This window comes from Anoplopoma fimbria, chromosome 24, assembly GCF_027596085.1.
Source record: "Anoplopoma fimbria isolate UVic2021 breed Golden Eagle Sablefish chromosome 24, Afim_UVic_2022, whole genome shotgun sequence".
Classification (NCBI taxonomy): Eukaryota; Metazoa; Chordata; class Actinopteri; order Perciformes; family Anoplopomatidae; genus Anoplopoma; species Anoplopoma fimbria.
In genome coordinates this window covers 20987093-21007339 of record NC_072472.1, presented here as the reverse complement: position 1 = coordinate 21007339, position 20247 = coordinate 20987093, and the positions used below count along the sequence as shown (strand labels likewise).

General features: G+C 40.8%; 1 protein-coding gene across 1 annotated transcript in view; it reads left to right on the top strand.

Annotated features, from left to right (window-relative positions):
• Positions 1–624: 624 nt before the first annotated feature.
• Positions 625–20247, top strand: part of opcml (opioid binding protein/cell adhesion molecule-like) — a 171173-nt gene continuing 151550 nt past the window's right edge. Inside the window, exon 1 of the mRNA XM_054625995.1 lies at positions 625–785. Coding sequence (XP_054481970.1) covers positions 625–785 — 161 coding nt within the window. The remainder of the gene's footprint in view (positions 786–20247) is intronic.

The following is a 20247-nucleotide window of genomic DNA, read 5'->3' as shown; positions in this document are numbered from 1 at the left end:
GACCCCTGTGAGGACACTGGGGGGGCTGAAGACCATATGGTCCTAATGGTGGAGGCAGTGATGCTACCTGGAGATTATAAGGGATGGAGAGAAGGAGAGAGAGTTGCAGAAAGAGAGAAAGAGAGACTACTTCAGGAGCTGTAGCCTACTTAACGAACGAAACAGATAGAGAAGCAATGAGATGAGCCTTTTGCTGTGAGTGTACATAGACTACATCACCCGGACGACGGGAAGAAAAAGGAGAGAGAGAGAGAGAGAGAGAGAGAGAGAGAGAGAGAGAAAACATACACAAGACTTGGCTGATGCATCTCTCGGAGAGCATCCATTTCACGGCGGTGTGAAGCGAAGGAGACGGTGCGCATTTTTCCCTCCGAGAGACGCGGTCCTCTCCTCTCCTCTCGGTCCTCTCCTCTCTTTCCAAGTCAGAGGAGACACTTTTTTGGTATCCCTGCGTTCACCGACACGGACAGTATTTCCGTAACAAGCCCCTGTTTACTTGGTCCAATATACAGGCGACACACCGCAGCATCCCGTTTGTGGAGAGGAACCCGCGGTCACAACCGGAATATCCCGACGGTTTTCAAGTTTTTTTCTCCCTGGGAAGTTGCGCAGTGACAGCAGAGGATGGGGATTTGTGGCTGTTTTTTGGTGGTGCCGGGGAAATGCCTCGTCCTCCTCGGACTTAAATTGTTATTCCTTGTACCTGCAGGAGTTCCAGCCAGGAGCGGGGATTCTGTATTAAAGGACAACATCACCGTGAGGCAGGGGGACAGCGCCGTCTTAAAGTAAGTCTCTTTTACCCGTGTTTCCACCGTCTCACAGCGGGTAGAAGCTCCGATGGGGCTCGACTTGTGTTTTTGGTCCAGGAGTTACTAAAGGTCATCGGAGGAGGCGATGAAACAACGCACACCTTTGTGTTTTTTTTTTTTTTTTTTTTTAAATATGTATTAAAAACTAACTGAAGGAACTGCGGCCATGTGTAAGTTGCATAACGTGCTCGTTGCCCTTGAATGTTATTGATCGGGATGCTTAAGGTCTTGTTGGGTGCACGGAGCCGAGATACTCACATCGAGCACTGGGAGGGGTTGTGTACGTATTGATTGTGTGTGTGTGTGTGTGTGTGTGTGTGTGTGTGTGTGTGTGATACATATGCAATTATGACTTTTTTTATTTTTCAGCCTCTGGTTTGTTTTTAGTCACACTTCACAAAGTGTTGAGGAAGACTGGATCGAGTCTCTTTTGTAGCATAAATGACAAATCACTATATTATTTCTATGAAACCTATAGAAATGTAGATTAAAAAAAATATATATTGATATATATATAAAAAAAAAAAAGTGTTTCACTGTGTGTCTTTATCACATGTACTGGTGTTTTAATATCTTCTCACTATTACATTCATATTTATTTGTGCCTGTAAACTGTGGTGTAGGTTTGCTGTAGTTCTTTGTATAAGAATAGACCAGGTGTGGTGCTGCAACTTCACAATCAGTGTAAAAAGATGTAAGATAGGGCCCCGCTCCACCCACCCACACACACACACACACACACACACACACACACACACACACACACACACACACACACACATATAAATCCATACACACATACTGTACACATGCACACACAGTTTAACAGTGTACAAACATTGAGTTGCCTCCTCAGGAACAGACATAAACTACCTAATACTTTGACTTAATGCACCTGTTACATTTACTATAGCTTTACCTGCCTGTTCTTCTTGTATGCTGGGGGGGAGACTGTGGGTCAGTGCCAGGACTGACATACCCGTAATAGTTATTATGTTTAAATGGAGAGAAAATAAGAGGAAACTGTAGTGATCAGCAGCAAGGGTAATGAGAATCCATCAATAAAAAATAGAATAAACATCACGGACAGCAAGAGGAAATGTTAACATTGTAAAGATTCAAGATGTTTGCACTGTGGTGAGGCCGAATCAACGTGTAGCCATGATTTCAACACATGCTTAACAGTAGCACACATCTGTACAGTGCTACACACGCTAATTGACTGCTATTAAGTATGATTTACAAACCCCGTGCTATTAAAGCAGACATTTGTACAGATATGAATGTGACTCCTCAGTAATGTAGTTACACGTTATCCTCAAGCTGTCACTGCGGGTCAGTGCAGTTCAGCTGGCTCCGAAGCCGGTCTGAGATATGAGGTATTTAGACAAGAATAATTGCACGGCTTAATGACTGCTGACACAGAGGGGCAGCTAAACAGCTTGCCATTGCACCATGGGTAGATGAGGTGGAAGGCGATCATGCAACATAGCTGCACCAGCTCACCACGGAGGGGGTGTAGGGGGGGGGGAGCTTTGTCCTTGTGTTTAGTCCTTGTCTTCCCTCCTCTGTGCAGCCTCAGAGAGCCATAGTTTGCAGATCACAACTTGAGCCAGAATTGTGCACTGGCCTCCACTCATTAGTGGAACTTAAATAGTCGGTCGGATCCACTGGAACCAGACATTTCACTTTCCACACTCTGGATGGTGACAGGGAGGAATCCACCTCTTGCCTCCTTTGTCAGGCTGATGCTGCGCAGCGAATGGTTGCACCCGGAGCAGCCGACGGGACTCTTTTGGCAGCCGTTCTCCTTTTCCTCGCCCTAACCTATGCACCGCACAATAGAGGAGCCTTCAAATAACTCGTGGAGCTGCCATGACCCTGAGCTGAATCTTAAAAGGAGGGGTGTTAAGAGAGTGAACTCCAAAGCTGACAATACAGTGGTGCCGCTCTGCGGTTTATCCAATAGACTGCCCCGGAGGATGATGAACCGCTGCCTGTCAGTGCAGCCAGTCAGTCCGTAATCAAGGAAACCATGCCCGCTTTGAGCTTCTCCCCAAAGCAGGAGGGGCTGGATGCTGTTGAAAGCAGCAGAGAAATGAAAGGACGCCATTCTCACTCGGCTCCCCAGCTTCTGGGGGTGGGAGTGAGGCCCGTGGAGCTGGTATGTGATAGCATTGTCCGCACATTTGACAGCTAACTGGTACACGGCTGGAGCACCCCCGGGGCTGATGATGGGAGGACCAACTGCCTCACCTGTGAGGAGCCTCTCCAACTCCCCCATCACCAGAAGAGGCAAGGATGCAGAGGCCTGCAAGGGGCCGCTGTGGCGTTCTCCTCTGATTCGATCGAAGCAATAAGAAGAGTAGACAGGCTGGAATTGGAAGTCGCTGTAATATAGTCAGAAACAACAAAATTCTAAATATGTTAAAATGTTAGGAACTTGCATTTGCCACCCACAAATTGTGCTAATGAATGTCAAAATTCCATTAATACTTTTTGGAAGTCATTATGTCACATTGTTGACATTACTCTTAGGATAAACTTCAAATCACCTGCATTAAAGTTGTCAAATAAATAGATACATTTAAAAAGTAATACAGAGGGTTCAGTCCAGCCTTGTTGTGTTTCTCTATTAGCAGGAGTCCAAAAATTTGCTTGGAGCTTGTCAAGTGTTAAATGCTTTCAGGCCCAGGGAAACTACAACATTACAGTGATCCTGGCAATATGTTTTAATGGAACATGTGCTGTATCGGAGTGGTTTTCCATTGATGGCAACGTTTCTAGGGTGCTATTTTATTTCTACAGGGCTGTATTATTAAGACAGTCAAGGGCAACACAAAGCTGAATCATTCTCACATCAGGAAAAGACACAGCCAACAGGAACTTGAGCAGATGTGAGCTGGAGAATAATTAGCATCATTTAACACAGCTTCAGAAGCAATATTAGTTGTTGTTTTTTACAGAAATGCAGACTAGAAAAAAATAAAATGTCTACATTACAAGTTCGAGGGACAAGAGAAGGTGATGCCAGTCCTGAGACAACATTTTAAGCACACATTCATTGACTGTGAACTTGTCTTTAGAGTGGAATTTAATTCTTAACATGACCATCCATGATTCCTGGTGAATAATTTATATTTATTGGCTGGAATTTTGTTGTGAGTATTTGTGCCAATGTGGCAGTGGTAATGAATATCTGATTCTAATCGACAGAGAAGTTGGCGGTAGGGCCGCACAAATAGTCAAATATTCATCGCAATCACGATTTTGTCTTCCCACAATTGACTGAGCACGATCACCTTCGATATTAGAGTTTAAAATGCGCTCATGGAAAAAAATTGTGTGCATAGTTCCATTTTATGTATACATGGAGAAAAAGTGTAATATAGAATTTTTCTCCAGAAATGTTACCGCAGAATCCCAGTTTGTGAAATTGCATATATATATATTGCAATGCTTTCATCAGTTGGAAAAGGCTCATGTGAGGAATGTGTGATTGCACCCAAAGCAGTCATTGAGCAACCAAGTATATTTTAAAATTTCAGGCCAAGGATTTGTTTGTTATTTCAGCATGCTTTCAGATGAACATTATTTGTAGATTTTTTTATATAATTTCCTGCCAATGTTGAATGCCCATTTTCTTCTACACTGCATTCCTTATCATTGCCTACTCTGTGTCTGACCCTGTGGAGGGCTACAGACAGACACCTCTGTGACACCTGAACAGTCCTTCTCTCTCAGTCACCTCTCAACGTTCAGTCAATGAAACATATTTTTTTTTCTCTTGTGGCAGACTGTGTCAGACTGGAAAATCTTCCTGGTCTGTTGCGTTTTTACGCGCGGAGCATCCCGTTTCACGCCCTGTGTATTTCATTTTATTTGTCCTCCCCCTTTTGGCTATTATTGTCTAATGAAAGATGAGGACGAGTATCAGACTTTCCCTTTTATTGCAACAGAAATGTATACAAAATGTGCAATTAACACATCATTAAATTGCAGAGAATTTTTTTTCCATATGCATTTCTATGACCAAATGAATATATAAATATATTGTAGCCTTTACCAACGTATATAATAAGCCTGGCTTTGTTGAGACTGTCTGCCTTTTGATCTGTTCTTCCTGCACTAACACCCTCTACACACGACAAACAGCTATCTGTCTGAGAATAACTTGTAATAATTAATGTAGATCATCATAAATATTATTGGGTTTCTATAGAAAGTAACCATGCATTATATATACTGGCATACCGGTTTGGATAACCATGTCAAGGGCCGAAGCTTTGTGTGTCTGAGTCAGCCTCAGCGATCAGACACACAACCGAAGCCTTTTTAGGGAGCAGGTGGTGAATCCATTTTGCTCCGTAACCATCGTCCTTGCAAGATCCACCACTCAGACTTAATGACAGGAAGTCTGCCTGATAGCTACCCCCCCTCCAACTCCCAAAGAGGAGTCGTTCACAAGGCCGTGTCACTGCTGTTCTGCTGCTGTTTCCGGGAAAGGTCTGAAAACATGGACCGAAGGCCACTGCTTCCCCTCAGTGTCGCTGGTTGCACTGCTCTGCCACTGACAGGCCCTTTATAACCCGCCCCCTGTGGCTCCTGTCCCAGGTGGACAGATTAGCACCAGAGGTGGCTGAGGTAATGTGCGGCTGACCCTCACTTAGCCTTGTAAGCCGTAGTGTGAAGAGCCAGCTGATGACAGGCCCTGTCTGAGTAAAGGTGCAGTCACACTAGAATTGACAGACCCGTTCTTGAAGGAGGGTGCAAGTTGAAAAGCTTCCTGAGCCAAGATAAGTTTTTCTGGCATTGGGAAACAGGAAGTGAGAATGTGAGCGGCGTAGCACTTTTCTCTTATGACGTGATCATGCAGCTCTGTGTTGAGTGACTTCAGCAAGCGGGCATGTTTAAGAACAGCCTGATGCAGCAAATTCAGGGTGCGAGCCGTCTATTATTTCAGCTTCCCACCGAAGTAGAGATTGCACATGTTAGGGGATGCCTGTTAAAGCGGCATTCATTGGCTATGTATATGACTTAGTTGACATTGCAAGGAAATGTGGCCCAATCTAATTTTCTTTTTTTTTCTTAAGTGAAACAGATCTTATTTCATATGGACATAGAGTTCCGATTTCTTTTCAAGATCTTGGCCACTTTCAAATGTGGTGCTGAATCTGATACAAAATCTGATCACTGGCTATAGGACTGCTGTTAGAACTGTCATATAGGTTTTAATGTGTGTTATTCTATGTTATATTTCACTGCATTGGCACACATCCCCATACAGTGTTGTAGCGTCCGTTTAAACTACAGAAGAAGATCCACTGTAGTTATTACACACTGATTATGTTTGTTACCCAACAAAAAAAAAACTTTCTCTATATTACTATTAATTCATCTTCTGCTGCTTAATTCTGCATTTTGTTTTACTCTGCAGAAATCCAATTTATTAATTCACCAGTAAAAAAAAAAATGTTTATTGACTTTGCTTGGAGCTAAAATACAAACAGAATTATGTAAAATCATGTTTGCTGAATAAGTTGGTGTCTGTTTATGAATCATAAGAAATCCTAAATTATATTTCAGAAGAAGTAGATGTCGAACAGTAAGCTCGGCAGATAAAGTTTGGCAATATGTAACTAAGATAATTAGGGTTCACTTTTGTTTTCATGTTTATGCTTGTTGAACCAGTTTATTGAGAAAGTATTGGCTTTATACTAACAAATGTTTTATTGCACGTACAGTAACGAGTGTTTTCCTGCTTTCAATTGTATTCCTATAGTTAAATATACACTCACCGGCCGCTTTATTAGGCACACCTCTTCACTTGCTTGTTAACACAAATAGCTAATCAGCCAATCACATGGCAGCAACTCAATGCATTTAGGCATCTAGACGTGGTGAAGACGACTTGCTGAAGTTCAAACCGAGCATCAGAATGGGGGAGAAAGGGGATTTAAGTGACTTTGAACGTGACATGGTTGTTGGTGCCAGACAGGCTGGTCTGAGTATTTCAAAAACTGCTCATCTACTGGGATTTTCACGCACAACCATCTCCAGGAGTTACAGAGAATGTGTGGACGAAAATGCCTTGTTGATGTCAGAGGTCAGAGGAGAATGGGCAGAGTGGTTCAGGATGATAGAAAGGCAACAGTAACTCAAATACCCACTCGTTACAACCAAGGTATGCAGAATACCATCTCTGAACGCACAACACGTCGAACCTTGAAGCAGATGGGCTACAGCAGCAGAAGACCACACCGGGTGCCACTCCTGTCAGCTAAGAACAGGAAACTGAGGCTACAATTCGCACAGGCTCACCAAAATTGGACAATAGAAGATTGGAAAAACATTGCCTGGTCTGATGAGTCTCGATTTCAGATGGTAGGGTCAGAATTTGGCGTAAACAACATGAAAGCATGGATCCATCCTGCCTTGTATCAACGGTTCAGGCTGCTGGTGGTGGTGTAATGGTGTGGGGGATATTTTCTTGGCACACTTTGGGCCCCTTAGTACCAATTGAGCATTGTTTAAACGCCACGGCCTACCTGAGTATTGTTGCTGACCATGTCCATCCCTTTATGACCACAATGTACCCATCTTCTGATGGCTACTTCCAGCAGGATAATGCACCATGTCACAAAGCTCACATCATGTCAAACTGGTTTCTTGAACATGACAATGAGTTCACTGTACTCCAATGGCCTCCACAATCAACAGATCTCAATCCAATAGAGCACCTTTGGGATGTGGTGGAATGGGAGATTCGCATCATGGATGTGCAGCCGACAAATCTGCAACTGTGTGATGCTATCATGTCAATATGGACCAAAATCTCAGGAATGTTTCCAACACCTTGTTGAATTTATGCTACGAAGAATTAAAACAGTTCTGAAGGCAAAAGGGGGTCCAACCCGGTACTAACAAGGTGTACCCAATAAAGTGGCCAGTGAGTGTATATTTGTATATGAGGCCAGGGAAAACCTTAAATGCCAGTGTCATTTTGATTTATGTCCTTAGCAATCCCCAGCCTAGTGATTTTCCTATCTGACTCATAAGTGATGAGGAGAAGTACTTGCCTCATATACAGCTAGCACTTGTTACATTGGCTGAAGAATGTACCAACTGAATGGCTGGTTTCAAGTTCAAATAAATGAAACAAAGGCCTACTGTTAATTGTGGCCTTTTCTGAAGTGCTCTCAGGCATGTGGTGTCCACACAGACAGCATTGCTGCTGCCATCCCTTCTTTAATGGAGTTCGGCTTTCAGCATGGCCAGAATGTTAAATCTTATTAGAATTGTAATTTGCATTTATTTTAGACAGAAAAAGGTTAAAAAGCGTGTGCTCATTTGTAAATAGTAACAATCCCTAAATGAAAGCTGGTATTGTGTTTATGGAGCCGTGCAAGTCACTGCATGTCCTGCAAATAGCATGTTAACAAGCACATGTGTTAACAAATGAACGGATTCTGTATAGAGAAAGACTCTTTTCTTTTATATGGAGTTACAAATAAGTATATTTTCATGCCAGTGAAATGTACTCCAAATATAGACAACCAAACTGCAGTGTAATGTTGTTGGTATGATGTCAATATATACTGTCAAAAGATCATTTTTGTATTTATATTTTTGCTGTGAACCACTTGCTGAAAGTTTTGCAAGACCTTGAATAAAGAAGACCTAGAAGAGACACAGCTGACGGCTGCTCTTACCTGCACCAAAATAAAAAAGTCAAGATGTTCCTCCATACACATCTGGCTCACACATGCATTTGGTCTGGGCGTAGATACAGGGTGATACACTATACTCTTATGTACTTTTCCCCTCTTGCTATTTTTCATCTCTCAGATCTGCACTCACACACAACAGCAGGGCTCTTGGTCGAGAAGATGAAGGTCTTGGAGTAGATGAGCCACATTAAATAATTCAGTGACAAAGAAAAGCTAGCTGCTGCTTTCACTGACTAAGCATCCACAAGTCCGTATATCTAGACTGGAGAGTTTCACTGTTCAGTGGTATGCTTCAAACGGGCATATCATCTCTGCAACAACAAAGGATATTTCAAAAACATCATCTAAATTGTGCACAATTACTTATATAAATTGATAAATAAATAAAGAATATTCTATGTTTTCTGTTTTTGGAAAAGTTTCGGGCATAATGACTGGAAGTTGCAGCTTGTTAGCTCCTGTCTCTTTTGTTGAATCGTGCTTTAGACGTTGAAGTGAAACACTGCGGTGTACCCAGACTGCACTAGAATGTAGTTAGTTACAACTACAAATGATATCAGGATGACGAGCAGACAAGGGCATCTTGCAAAGGGAAGCCTTAGGGGAGGATGATGGGAATGGACACTGTGAGCTTTGTTTCTTTGTTCATGCTCTGACAATGATGTATCATTTAAACCAATACCTTTCAGAAATGACAAAGCAAGCCCAGATGTTTCCTCTTTAGACCATGTCGTTTTTCACAGCCTAATTCAGTTAAAAGGAATCGAAGAATAAAAAAGTGACTAGAAGGTAGAAATCCATGGTAAAAACTATTTGGTAAAAAAAATTATCTAACTTATCGTTATTATGGGACTAAGTCATGCTACTAGATGCATATTTTATGTTATCCATATATGTGTCCATATACATGTATCACTCAAAAAACATTCATCTCCTAAAATATTTTCAGAAAGTACCTTTTTTTGAGTACTTTAATATTGGTTATCTGTTGATAAAGAGTCCGATCCACTAAAGGCCAATTAAATATGTATCTGACACAATGAAATGAAGCAATTCAAACAGCTGATACTGAACACGACCACCTAATTATTTTTGACAAGTTACTTGATTCAAATACCGGTGGTTTAAAACTATTCAGTTGAGTTTAATTTCTGAATTACTGACTGTGGCGCAGTGGAGAGCAGGGTCGTCCTCCAATCAGAGGATCGGCAGTTCAATCCCTGGCTCCGGCAGTCCATGTCGATGTGTCCTTGGGCAAAACACTTAACCCCGAGTTGCTCCCGAAGGTGTATGAATGGGTGTGAATGATTAGATAGATCTTGATGGGCAGGTGGCACCTTCCACGGTAGCCCCTGTAATCAGTGTGTGAATGGGTGTGAATGGGTGAATGATTAGTAATGTAAAAGTGCTTTGAGTGGTCGGAAAACTAGAAAAGCGCTATACAAGTACAGTCCTCTTACATCCCCTCAGAGTAGCGTGCTAAAGTTACACACCTAAAATGTCATATTGCTGTGTTGTTGGATGTCAGAGTTGATGGCCAATGAATACATTTTTAGATGATGACGAGATAAAACAGAAACAGAAACTTTAATTCATGTAAGCTGATATAAATTGCCGCCGGCATCACTTATCATTTTAACTGGTAAAAGTGAAGTTCAGTGCTAGCAAAAAAAAAATGCAAGGTGAATGATTCGTACACTGCTCTTAAGGGTTGCCCTCGTGTGAATGTTTTCCCACCGGCTACTAAACACCAGTGTCCGAAATATTGCCCAATTTATATACTTATATACTTATATCCTTATACCACCCCAGCATCTAGTGCAGTGGTTAAATGTAATTGAAGGTTTCAGTGAGGGTTATCATCACAGTGAGGCTGTGGACTTCAGACTTTCTAAAAGAGCCCGTACGTTCTGTCCAGCCTAACAATCATCCACTGGATAAATGACGTACAACTCTCAATAATACTGAGGCAGTGATGAAGCTCTGCCATGTCGAAATACTGACCTCCCTAGCATAAATGGTTATGTTTAATGTATCATGGTAATTATGGGGAGACATTAGGGAGCTTGTGTGCTCTTTTCCTTTTGTAATGGCTGTTATTTGTTTCCAGAATCAGATGCTGAAAAGGTAGGGCATTCTGTCCAGAGGTGATGGACGTACTCCTAGAAAGCAATATCTGGGGCATGAGATTTACGTTTCAAGGATCAGTCTGCAGCACAACTAGAAACTTCCAGGTCAGAGGACGACTGTAGAAAGTGGAAACCAGAGAAATAAAACAGAGTCACTAGAGTATTGCAGTTTCCCCCTAGTTTTAGGACACTGTTACTTGTTGCTGGACCTTGGCAGTGAGGGGACTAACACTTTTAATCACTGCAGGCTTTCACATTGAAGTCCTGCCATCTGAGTTGATGCACTGTTGGTGGGCATTAAAGCAGCTCTTGAGATCCCGTGTACCGCGCTCATCGTCCGTTCCACTTGAGATCTCGCTCATTTCAGAAATGAGACGTCTCTGACCATCTGTCAACACAAAGTACTGGCCTCCCGTGACCAGACAAATCATTCCCTAATTCTCCTGCCTCTCCTCGGGACCTGGATCCCAGCCGCGAGCCCTCTAACAAAACAGAACCTCCTAATGAAGGAATATGGCAGAGAAAAGTGCCTCCCATTGATTCTGTTCCCTGGCCAATGCCGCCTCAAGGATAGTGCGGATGAGCTATACTTAGAATCAAGGATAGGGTGGACGTAATATCTCTGTGGTCATATTGTGTTTTAAAAGCTCTGTAAGGGCGACGCGCTGACGAGACTTAACTAATCTTGACGGAGCAATTTCAACTGAACCAAGCAGCTACAGTAGACTATTGGCAGCAGAATGCAGTAAATATGGCTGTCAAATGGGCCTTGGCTGCCAGCCTTAGCTTACGAGCTGATCACAGTGTGAAAGCCTTGGATATTTCTATCGTGTTCCAGGAAGTGCATTACAGTGATTATATTCAGATTAGCAACTTGTTTATTGCTCTGTAAGAGCATTTGTGGTGCTCTCATCAGCCTTCAGTATCAATCAATGAAAACTCCTTCTTCTCTAGATATATTGACCAGCCCACTGGAACTGAACAGGCGAGGTTAGCATGCAACTTGCAAGACATTTTTATTGGCCTTCAGATACTGATAGGAGACAGTCAGCTGTCTATCATATGTTAAAGCCTCCCAGGAAACACAGTATCCCGATGTAACTTCGCCTTTTCTGATTGGTATCCCGTTTTAATATTCATAGTTGTGGTGCTTCTGTTTTAGGCACTCTGAAATCAATAAGTGTCCGTGATTTATTATTGCAACCAGATTTCACTGTCTGAGGACCAGGAAGGAAGGAGGGAATTAGTCTGCCAGCTGATGGTGCTCATTAATATGGATAAAACTGACAAGGAGTCATCTGGGAAGAATGTCATACCACATTAGACAAATAAGTGGCTGAAACCACTGGCTGTAATGAATTGATTTGCTTCACATTGATCCCCCCTCCCTGTTCTCCTACGTTAATCACGTTTGGGAGTCATGTTCATGTTCTGAATTTCTGCACTTGTGAAATATTAAATAATCTAAGTGAGTAGGACTTAATTCCAAGTTTTACTTTTGCATTATTCAATGTATTTGTTTTATGTTAAAACTGATTTTGCAAAATGAGAATATCCCATCAGTTTGCTTAATGTGAAAGGATAATGTATTTTGGGGCAGTTGAATCAATACTTATGAATATGATGAGTTTGCAAAAGTTGGATACTAAAGTTCCGGGGATGTTTTTAACATTCATTCAAAGGGAAAACAACTGCGAACGCTTTCACTTTTCACAGCACCACAACTTTTGGAACACCCGCTTCACATTTATACAGTTAAAAAAGTTGACACTCGGGAGCTGCCCTCTGCAGGCGCAATCTTCTGCTGCCGACCTCTGAGCAGCCATGGTGGAGAAGACGAGAGCTCTGCTTCTTTGGTCAAGGGCATATTGACAGCGAGAGCTGGGGGATAAGTAGTCCCTCTTCTGGCAGAGTAATCTTTACCAGGCCTCAGACGTAATCAGCCATTTAGATTTATCCTCCAAAAAAGAGAAACACATCTAGTGCAATGCTACTTTATTGGTCCCAAAGTCAACTGTGTTAAGGTGACATATGGCGAATGATCCATATGAACAGCCTCGTACTGTTTTTCCAGTCAGTGTGCGACCGTCTAGTCAAACGGACACTTTTTTCTAAAGTGGATTATCGCCACCTTTTCACGAAGATAATTTCTGCTACGCTATTGCTTGGATAATAAATTAAAGTCTGGAAGGAGGGGAAAACCAAGAAGCTGTTGTAAAACATTTCTGACATACACTGTTTAACTTTGGAAAATCAATAAAGCCAATTTAACAGAAAGCTTTTCTTGTTTATCTGAAATGGTCTACCTGAATCAGGCCTCTTTTTTTCCCTTTCTCTCTCTCACTGTCTCCGTTTTTTTTTAAGAATGTTATCCCATAATAGTAAAAGCTATGACCTTTATCTTTGGTACTCACCATCATCTTTGTCCAGATAAACACCTTCCTTTGACTGGCACAGTGGGAAGTTGTTCATAGTCTTGGAAAATTATCACACTAACTGTTGACACTGCCTGATGATCAACAGCTAGGGCTGTTTTATCAAGAGTACAATAAACCATGAAGCACCTAATCATTTCTTAGTGCTGGATAGTGGGATGAAATCTAATCTGATGTGTCTTCAATGGGTTATCAATGTAATAAGTTAATGTACTGCATTGATATGCAGATGAAGCAGTTACATCATATATTACAAAACCGGCAACTGTGCTATTAAATTTTCACTGCTGTAATAATGATTTAGTGTTAATGTAATAACTTAAACTAATGAATTGAATATTAAAATGATATTATGTTTCCAGTAGTAGTAAAGATTCCAATGCCTAACCACAGTGTATCTGTCGATACCAAGTACTGATCTGATACCTTTAAACTGAAACAGTTCCTCACTGAATGGACTCAAGCAATCTGGTTTAAAGCTTAAACTGTAACACATCAACCGATAGTTAACCAGTTAACTCCTACTGTTTTACCTTTCACAATAAAAGCCCTATAAAATATAATAATCGCAGGCGAGTGCTTTGTATTTTCAACTTTTTTGCACAAAATTCCCTGCTTAAATACATAGCTCCATCAGTAGCATATTTACTGGAGTAGGCAATCATTTGCTGTTACTAAAATTTGATGTCTTCAGACTTCATCAATCTTAGTTATACATGTTGTGAAATGTATATTGTCCATCTAACGATTCAAATGGGTTTTTGACCTAACCCAACTCTTTATATAATGTGTATTAATGTGTTAATGTGCTAGATAACTCTTTAAAAAAAAATCCCTGTATATTGAGTGCCGACCAGTTATGTGCATAATTGTTCTGATTACTACATTATTCATCTGTGCAGTACAGAAGCTACTGCGTTGCCTGCAAGGCACTCTGTATCTCTATACCGTGTGCTTTCATCACTGCAGCACTGCTACATGTTCACTCTATTCACTGAGAGTATTGTATGTGAGAGAGGCTGAAGTACCAACTCCACACCACTCAAGAGAGAAGATGATGTTTAATTGAGGAGGTCAGTGTTGGGTTTGACTCGCATATTGTGATAACTGTCTTTCAATTCCTTTGTAGAGGGCAAATCAGTGAGACGTAGGCTTCACAGCATTTTTCATTGAGGTATGTGCAACAGTGGGGGCCAGTAATAAGCTGTTTTATTACGACATAAAATCAAACAGGAATGCTTTAACAAGGATACATCTGTTATTTTTTATGTATTGTTTTCTATTAAAGAAACAGTCTGGAGGGGCAGGTGTTAGTATTACCATAAAATTATATATTATAGGGTGGATATCATTTTGCAGAATGTACAGATTGCTTACCAAAGTCTCTTTTGTTATAAGTGAAATTTGGGTCTGGTTGAAAATCCAAGGCTTTCTTAAATAGAGTAAATTATATTCAAACTACCATTTTGGAAAATAAAAGCTGAAGATCGGTGGGCTTTTCACCAGGATGCTGATACCTCTGGTTCTTATCCTGCCTGACGTAATCTGCATCTTAATCTTAATGTGATTAACCTTTGTAGATTCAACGTGAGGGCGAATGGTAACCTAGTCTAAATAATAAGCACATAAGCGTGACAGGATCTAGTTCATTTCTCTTTGTAGGCTACCTTATAACCTTTACCGTTCACACTCCTGCTGTCTCTGCAGTCAGACCAAAGCCTTATGGTCGGCTTGGAGTGCAGAGAGCCATAAAGAGGATGTAGATTTGAATGATCACTTGGTAAAAAAAGTGCTAGAAGATATGAAGTTGAGATTAAGTCATAAAAACACACTTTGCTTCACAAAGCAATAAGGACACATTGATCAAGCTTTGAATAAAAAAAAAAAAAATGAATGTCTGGATCTCAGTAGGAAAGCATGATGAAAGTAATGCCAGAAACTAAGCCTGTGTTGTCTTTGGTTTTATACGACTTTGAAATATCGGAAAGTACATTATACGATTGTAATGTTATTTTAGCCCTCATCCCTGTTGCAACCACTTTTCAGCAGCAACCTCTGCTGTAAGTGAAGCCAATGCTGAACTTCATTCTCTCTACTGTCCATCAGGGGGAGACTCCTCTGATTGAGAAAGTGACTCTACTTCTCTACTTCTCTCTTGATTTATTCCCTCAGTAAACATTGTAAACATCAGTTTATGGTGTCAATCTCTAGTTTCAAGTCTTCTTCAATACAGCATGATGTTCATTTAGTAAATGATGGTCCATTTAGAGTCAAATAGATCATAAAGCAGGGTAAGCTTTAGGGCGGGGCCACATTGTGATTGCCAGGTCACTACCACGGCGTTGTCCGGTCAGGGAGTTGTTCAGTTTCTCTCTTAAAACTTTTCCTTTTCAGAGTGTGTTTTTTCCACTGAATGAAAGTTGTTTGGAATATTTTGGTTGCCGAAAAATGTCTTATTTAGCGTTCAGTTGAATTTCGCTCTTTCTCTGGCGCTGGCCAAAAACCAAGATGGCGACTGCAAAAACTCGAGGCTTTATAACAGCGGTCCACAAACCAATGGGTGACATTGACTACATCCAAAAGTTTATGGTTGCAACCCATGAAGATCATGTGACTGTCAGGCCTTTATTTATGAATCTCAAAAGTAAATCATTATGATAATAGAGTTGGTTACAGTTTATTTAAAGCAGCGTCTACTAAACAGAAAAAAATAATCTCTTTTACATATGCAATATCATATTTGTTCTGCTTGCACACATCTGGCCCATATTTACAAAAGCCACTGAGCATGCATCTAAGACTCCCCTTAGTGTATGAATCACCTTGTTCATCATGAAATCATGAAGCCAAAGCAACAAATGCCTTTCTGATGTGCTTGTACCTTCCATCTTATTAGCCTCTCGCCGAGGCCTCCAGGGGACACAACTAAAGCCTGATCTCTTTTAATGAAATGACTCACACTGTTCAGTAGTTCCTACAACATTTTCTGCCTTGTTTTCCTTTGAATAAAACTTTTTGAATAAAACTAAAAAAAAACTAAAACTAAAATAAAACTTTTCCTATATGACCTTTTCTATGTTTCTCATTTTTAATCAGAAAATTCAGTTCCAGGTTTTGCAGCAGGGCTCACATTGGGTCCTAGTCATCTCATGACCGGGAGAACATCTAAGGTTACTCAGGAGGGAGTCCCTTCTCTACTGACAGACACACTGCCATTTTAATTGCCTGTTTCAGTCAGGTACACAACCCATGGATTCTATACTCATGTAACTTCACTTCATCCTGCTCACCTTCCCAGCAGGGTTCTTTAACAAAGCCCTGAACACAGCCAGTGTTGGCTTTTTTCGAGGTTCTTTCAGGCTACTTCCCTCCAGAGCTGATCTCTGATATTGATGGTGAGTGACAAAAACTCCATCAGAACCAAACACATAGAAAAAAAAGTCTCCAGATTCACCCTCAGAACCAGCGCAGGGTCATGTTATAACCTCACCCAGATGAGGTATCTGAGAGGCACATGGACTGGAGCTCATTGATTCTGTCATGAACAGCAGAAACATCATGCGAGGCTAACATGATGGCCCTACAAAGTAGAAAAAATGGCTAAGTTTACTCACCTGACGACCACAGGTGGCTAACCTCCAAGTCTGTGAAGTCAAATTTTGAACTTAATATGAGAGCAGCTTCAAGAAGGTAAGCCGGGGTCACTGTAAGGAGAACTAGGCAAAACCCAGACAGAGGAGAACGAGAACCGTGTGTGTGTGTGTGTGTCAGCAGAGATGCCTCTATTAGGAATATTTTTGCCCCATTAAATGCACCAACTGAGCCATGCCAGTGTTTCAGTTTATTCCAAATTAGTTTTTCATTGACTTGATAAATAGGAAGAAAAGTAATCTGAATAGGTGCGGCAGGTGACAGAGGATATTCAGTGACACAAATCTGTGCACAATTTGCAGGAAATGTTCTTTTTAACTGTAATTGACAGGTGTGGAAGTGGGGGAAATAGTATTGGATATGGAAATTTATCAAACTCTGGACAAATTATAATGGTTGTCTCCTGAAGTGACTTACTGTTGCCAGGTGGCTCCCATCCAGAGATTAACAGCTTCCCCAGAGTATAACCAAAGTAAATTCAATCTGCACTATTCCACAATTTCTCTCAAAACACAGATTCTGCCTGTCTTCACTACGCAGGCTGGTTGAACAGCCACAGGATTGAATGGATGTAATTCTATTACAAAGCAAAATTGTACGCACCTTCCAGATTTGATTCAGACAGAGGTTGGGCCAACTAATGTTTTGACATGTCCAAATTAAAACATTTGGTTTTGTTTCGCCACTATGACTCCAGGAAGTTTTCAAAGTTTCATTGCTGCTTCATTTCTGCATTAAACTGTGCAAAAATGTGATAATAATAGCTACAGCTCTGCCTTAAAGTATAGTGATTTAAATCATATGTCAAAGTGTCAAAAAGTCATTTTATTTTTATACTCCTGCATTGCAGAACAGGATGAACTTTCCAGCTGACGCTCATTAATTTCAGTACAGTGTGAAAGGATATTCCACTGGTATTACAGTTGATCAGGGCTTTATCAATAATGCTTTGGAGCATTTTTTTCCTGAGCACATGAACACACCAGCAGCATCAATCTGAAAACCTATGGTTCGCTTTGAAAAACATCATTGCCTGTTTGTCAGTTTCAAACCCACCAGCCTGTTTCTATTAGGTATCCATGGTTACAGCTGAGCCACCATGATGCCAATTTTTGTAATTGGCCAATCAATACTGTTCACTGTCAGTGTGATTCTTTCAGTTCCTCTCTACAGACAGGGACATAAAAAAGTCTGTAAACACCATACAAACTTTTTTCATTATTAAATTGTTTAATTGTGCTTCTTCGAAGAAATATTCTGCATTTAAAACCAGGAAATGCAGAGAGAACCTGCCTTTTAAAAGCTGTTAAAACTGTATTTATTTGTCAGTTCATCTGTCATCTGTCTCAGAGGATGTTTCACTATGACAGCCATAAAAGAAAAACAACAAATGATGAATACATCTTTCTTTATTGTGTCATGGTGTTCAATACATTGCAACGTGATCTCATCCCTATGAACCAATATTAGTAGCGAGTGACTGATGAGACAATGAGCTGCTGGTGAGGAGGTGGATCTGGAAGTCCCGCTGATGTCAGGGCAGACCAATAAGGCAGAAGCAAATCAACTCATATTTATTTGTATAGCATCATATCATACAAAAGGAGTTCAGATTTCCTTACATATAAACAAAACAAAAGAAAAAAAAGAAAAAGCAACAATGTACAAATAAACAGATAAATAAAAATATACATTAATACAATGTACAAACATAGACCAAGTCCATTTAAGAAAATACACTAAAAAAAGTAGCTGTTGGATGTGTATTGGGGAAAAGAGGGATGAAAAATAGCAATAAATAGTCTGGGTAAAAGCCACTAAGGGGTGTCTGTGCATCGGCATCAAGGGCCACAAATTTGACAATCTAAATCCAATATTGATAGTAAACGCATAGACAAATACACAAATAATGACCAGCGACACCTTATGCTTTGCCGTATTCTAATCTTATCATCATGCAGTTTATAGTGATCACTTTTGTTTAAGTGTACCATATGAGCATAATGTATGCTTTTACATGTTTGAGGAAATCTGCTCGCAGTGAGTGATGTTTTTCTCTTTTTTTTTATATCCAGAAGTAAAGAATTTAGAGATGAAAGAGCAGTAATTACCAACTTCCATCTGTCATGTCACCTGAGGAAGCAGCCCCTTCTGTACATGTTTAAAGAGGCGAGAATCAAACAAAAACACCTTGGCCATGTTTCAAATGTTTAAGGAAAACGAAGCAAGCAACGCTTTTAACCTGGCTTTTCATCTGAAAAACAGGCCGGTCCGCCAAGCACTTAATTTGTGAAGAATGAAATTAAGCATCAAAATCATTATTCCAACATTAATATTTGTTACTTACAGGGGAAAAAGCAACACTTACGCCCCTAATAGTGCACTCACCAGGAGGGGCTAATCATGACACATGGCCCACTTATCCCAGACAGCTTCGTGTTAAACATTCAAAATGAAACTGCAGGATATGTCTGTAGCAGCAGCTGAATGGCACCCTCCTTAATCTTGAAGAAATGGCACGGCATCGCCAACACAGGATGAGTCCAATCTCAATATCGGAGCTTCACAGTATGAATAGTGAGGCTGTACACATTTAACCTTCTACTGGCTGTCCAATGTCCCTTACTTGGCATTGAGATTAATGAGAACCATGAAAAGCAGACTGTTGACAGTGACCCCTTTGACTCTGCACTAAATTTAAAGTTGTCAAGTGGAGACAGCACCCTCCGCTGCTGTGGGGTCAACGCTATCATGGCCATTTAATTATGGGGCTTGGGACCTGGCCAGTTTACACTATAAGGCATTGCCATATAAGGGTAGTGGTTAACATTAAAAGTAGATCCTCAATAGCTCGCAAGGGATGAGGCAGAACTAAACATAATGGTATTGTCTGCATAAAAAAAATATTCTTGTCTTTAGCAAGAGGCATGCTCTCTAACATAGTGTTTTAAACAGGAGGGCTCTATTTATGTGCATGTAGTCAACCTTTTCAACAGTATTTATTGCTATGCAACAGCTTTGGTCCAAGTTGACTTCCTGTCAGCTGATGTTGTTCACATGCACTGCAACAGGAAATACACCACTGCATTCAGGCTGCCTAGTAGTTCCATGTGGAGTACATAGGGCTATGTAAGAAAAAACACTTTTAAAGTTATGGCTCTGTGTAACATCAAAATATGCTATCATAAATTGCAAGTGCTAATGTTAGCTAGAAATTATTCTATACAAAAGGTGAGTACAGCACTCATTCCACAGCGTGTTGTGTTGAGTGTTGGGGCAAATGATGATAACCTCATTGATATCTAACTATCCATCAGGGTCCAGGGAGGTGACCCCTGACTTTATTTATTTGGAATATAGATTCAATATTTTATTTCAGTAGTGACAAATTTCCACAGTAGCAGCAACAAGTATCCACATTGTTTGTGTTACTAGGGGTTTGTACGGAGGAAGTGAGGTATGCTTTGGTGACATTGCAGGGTGTTCTGATGGA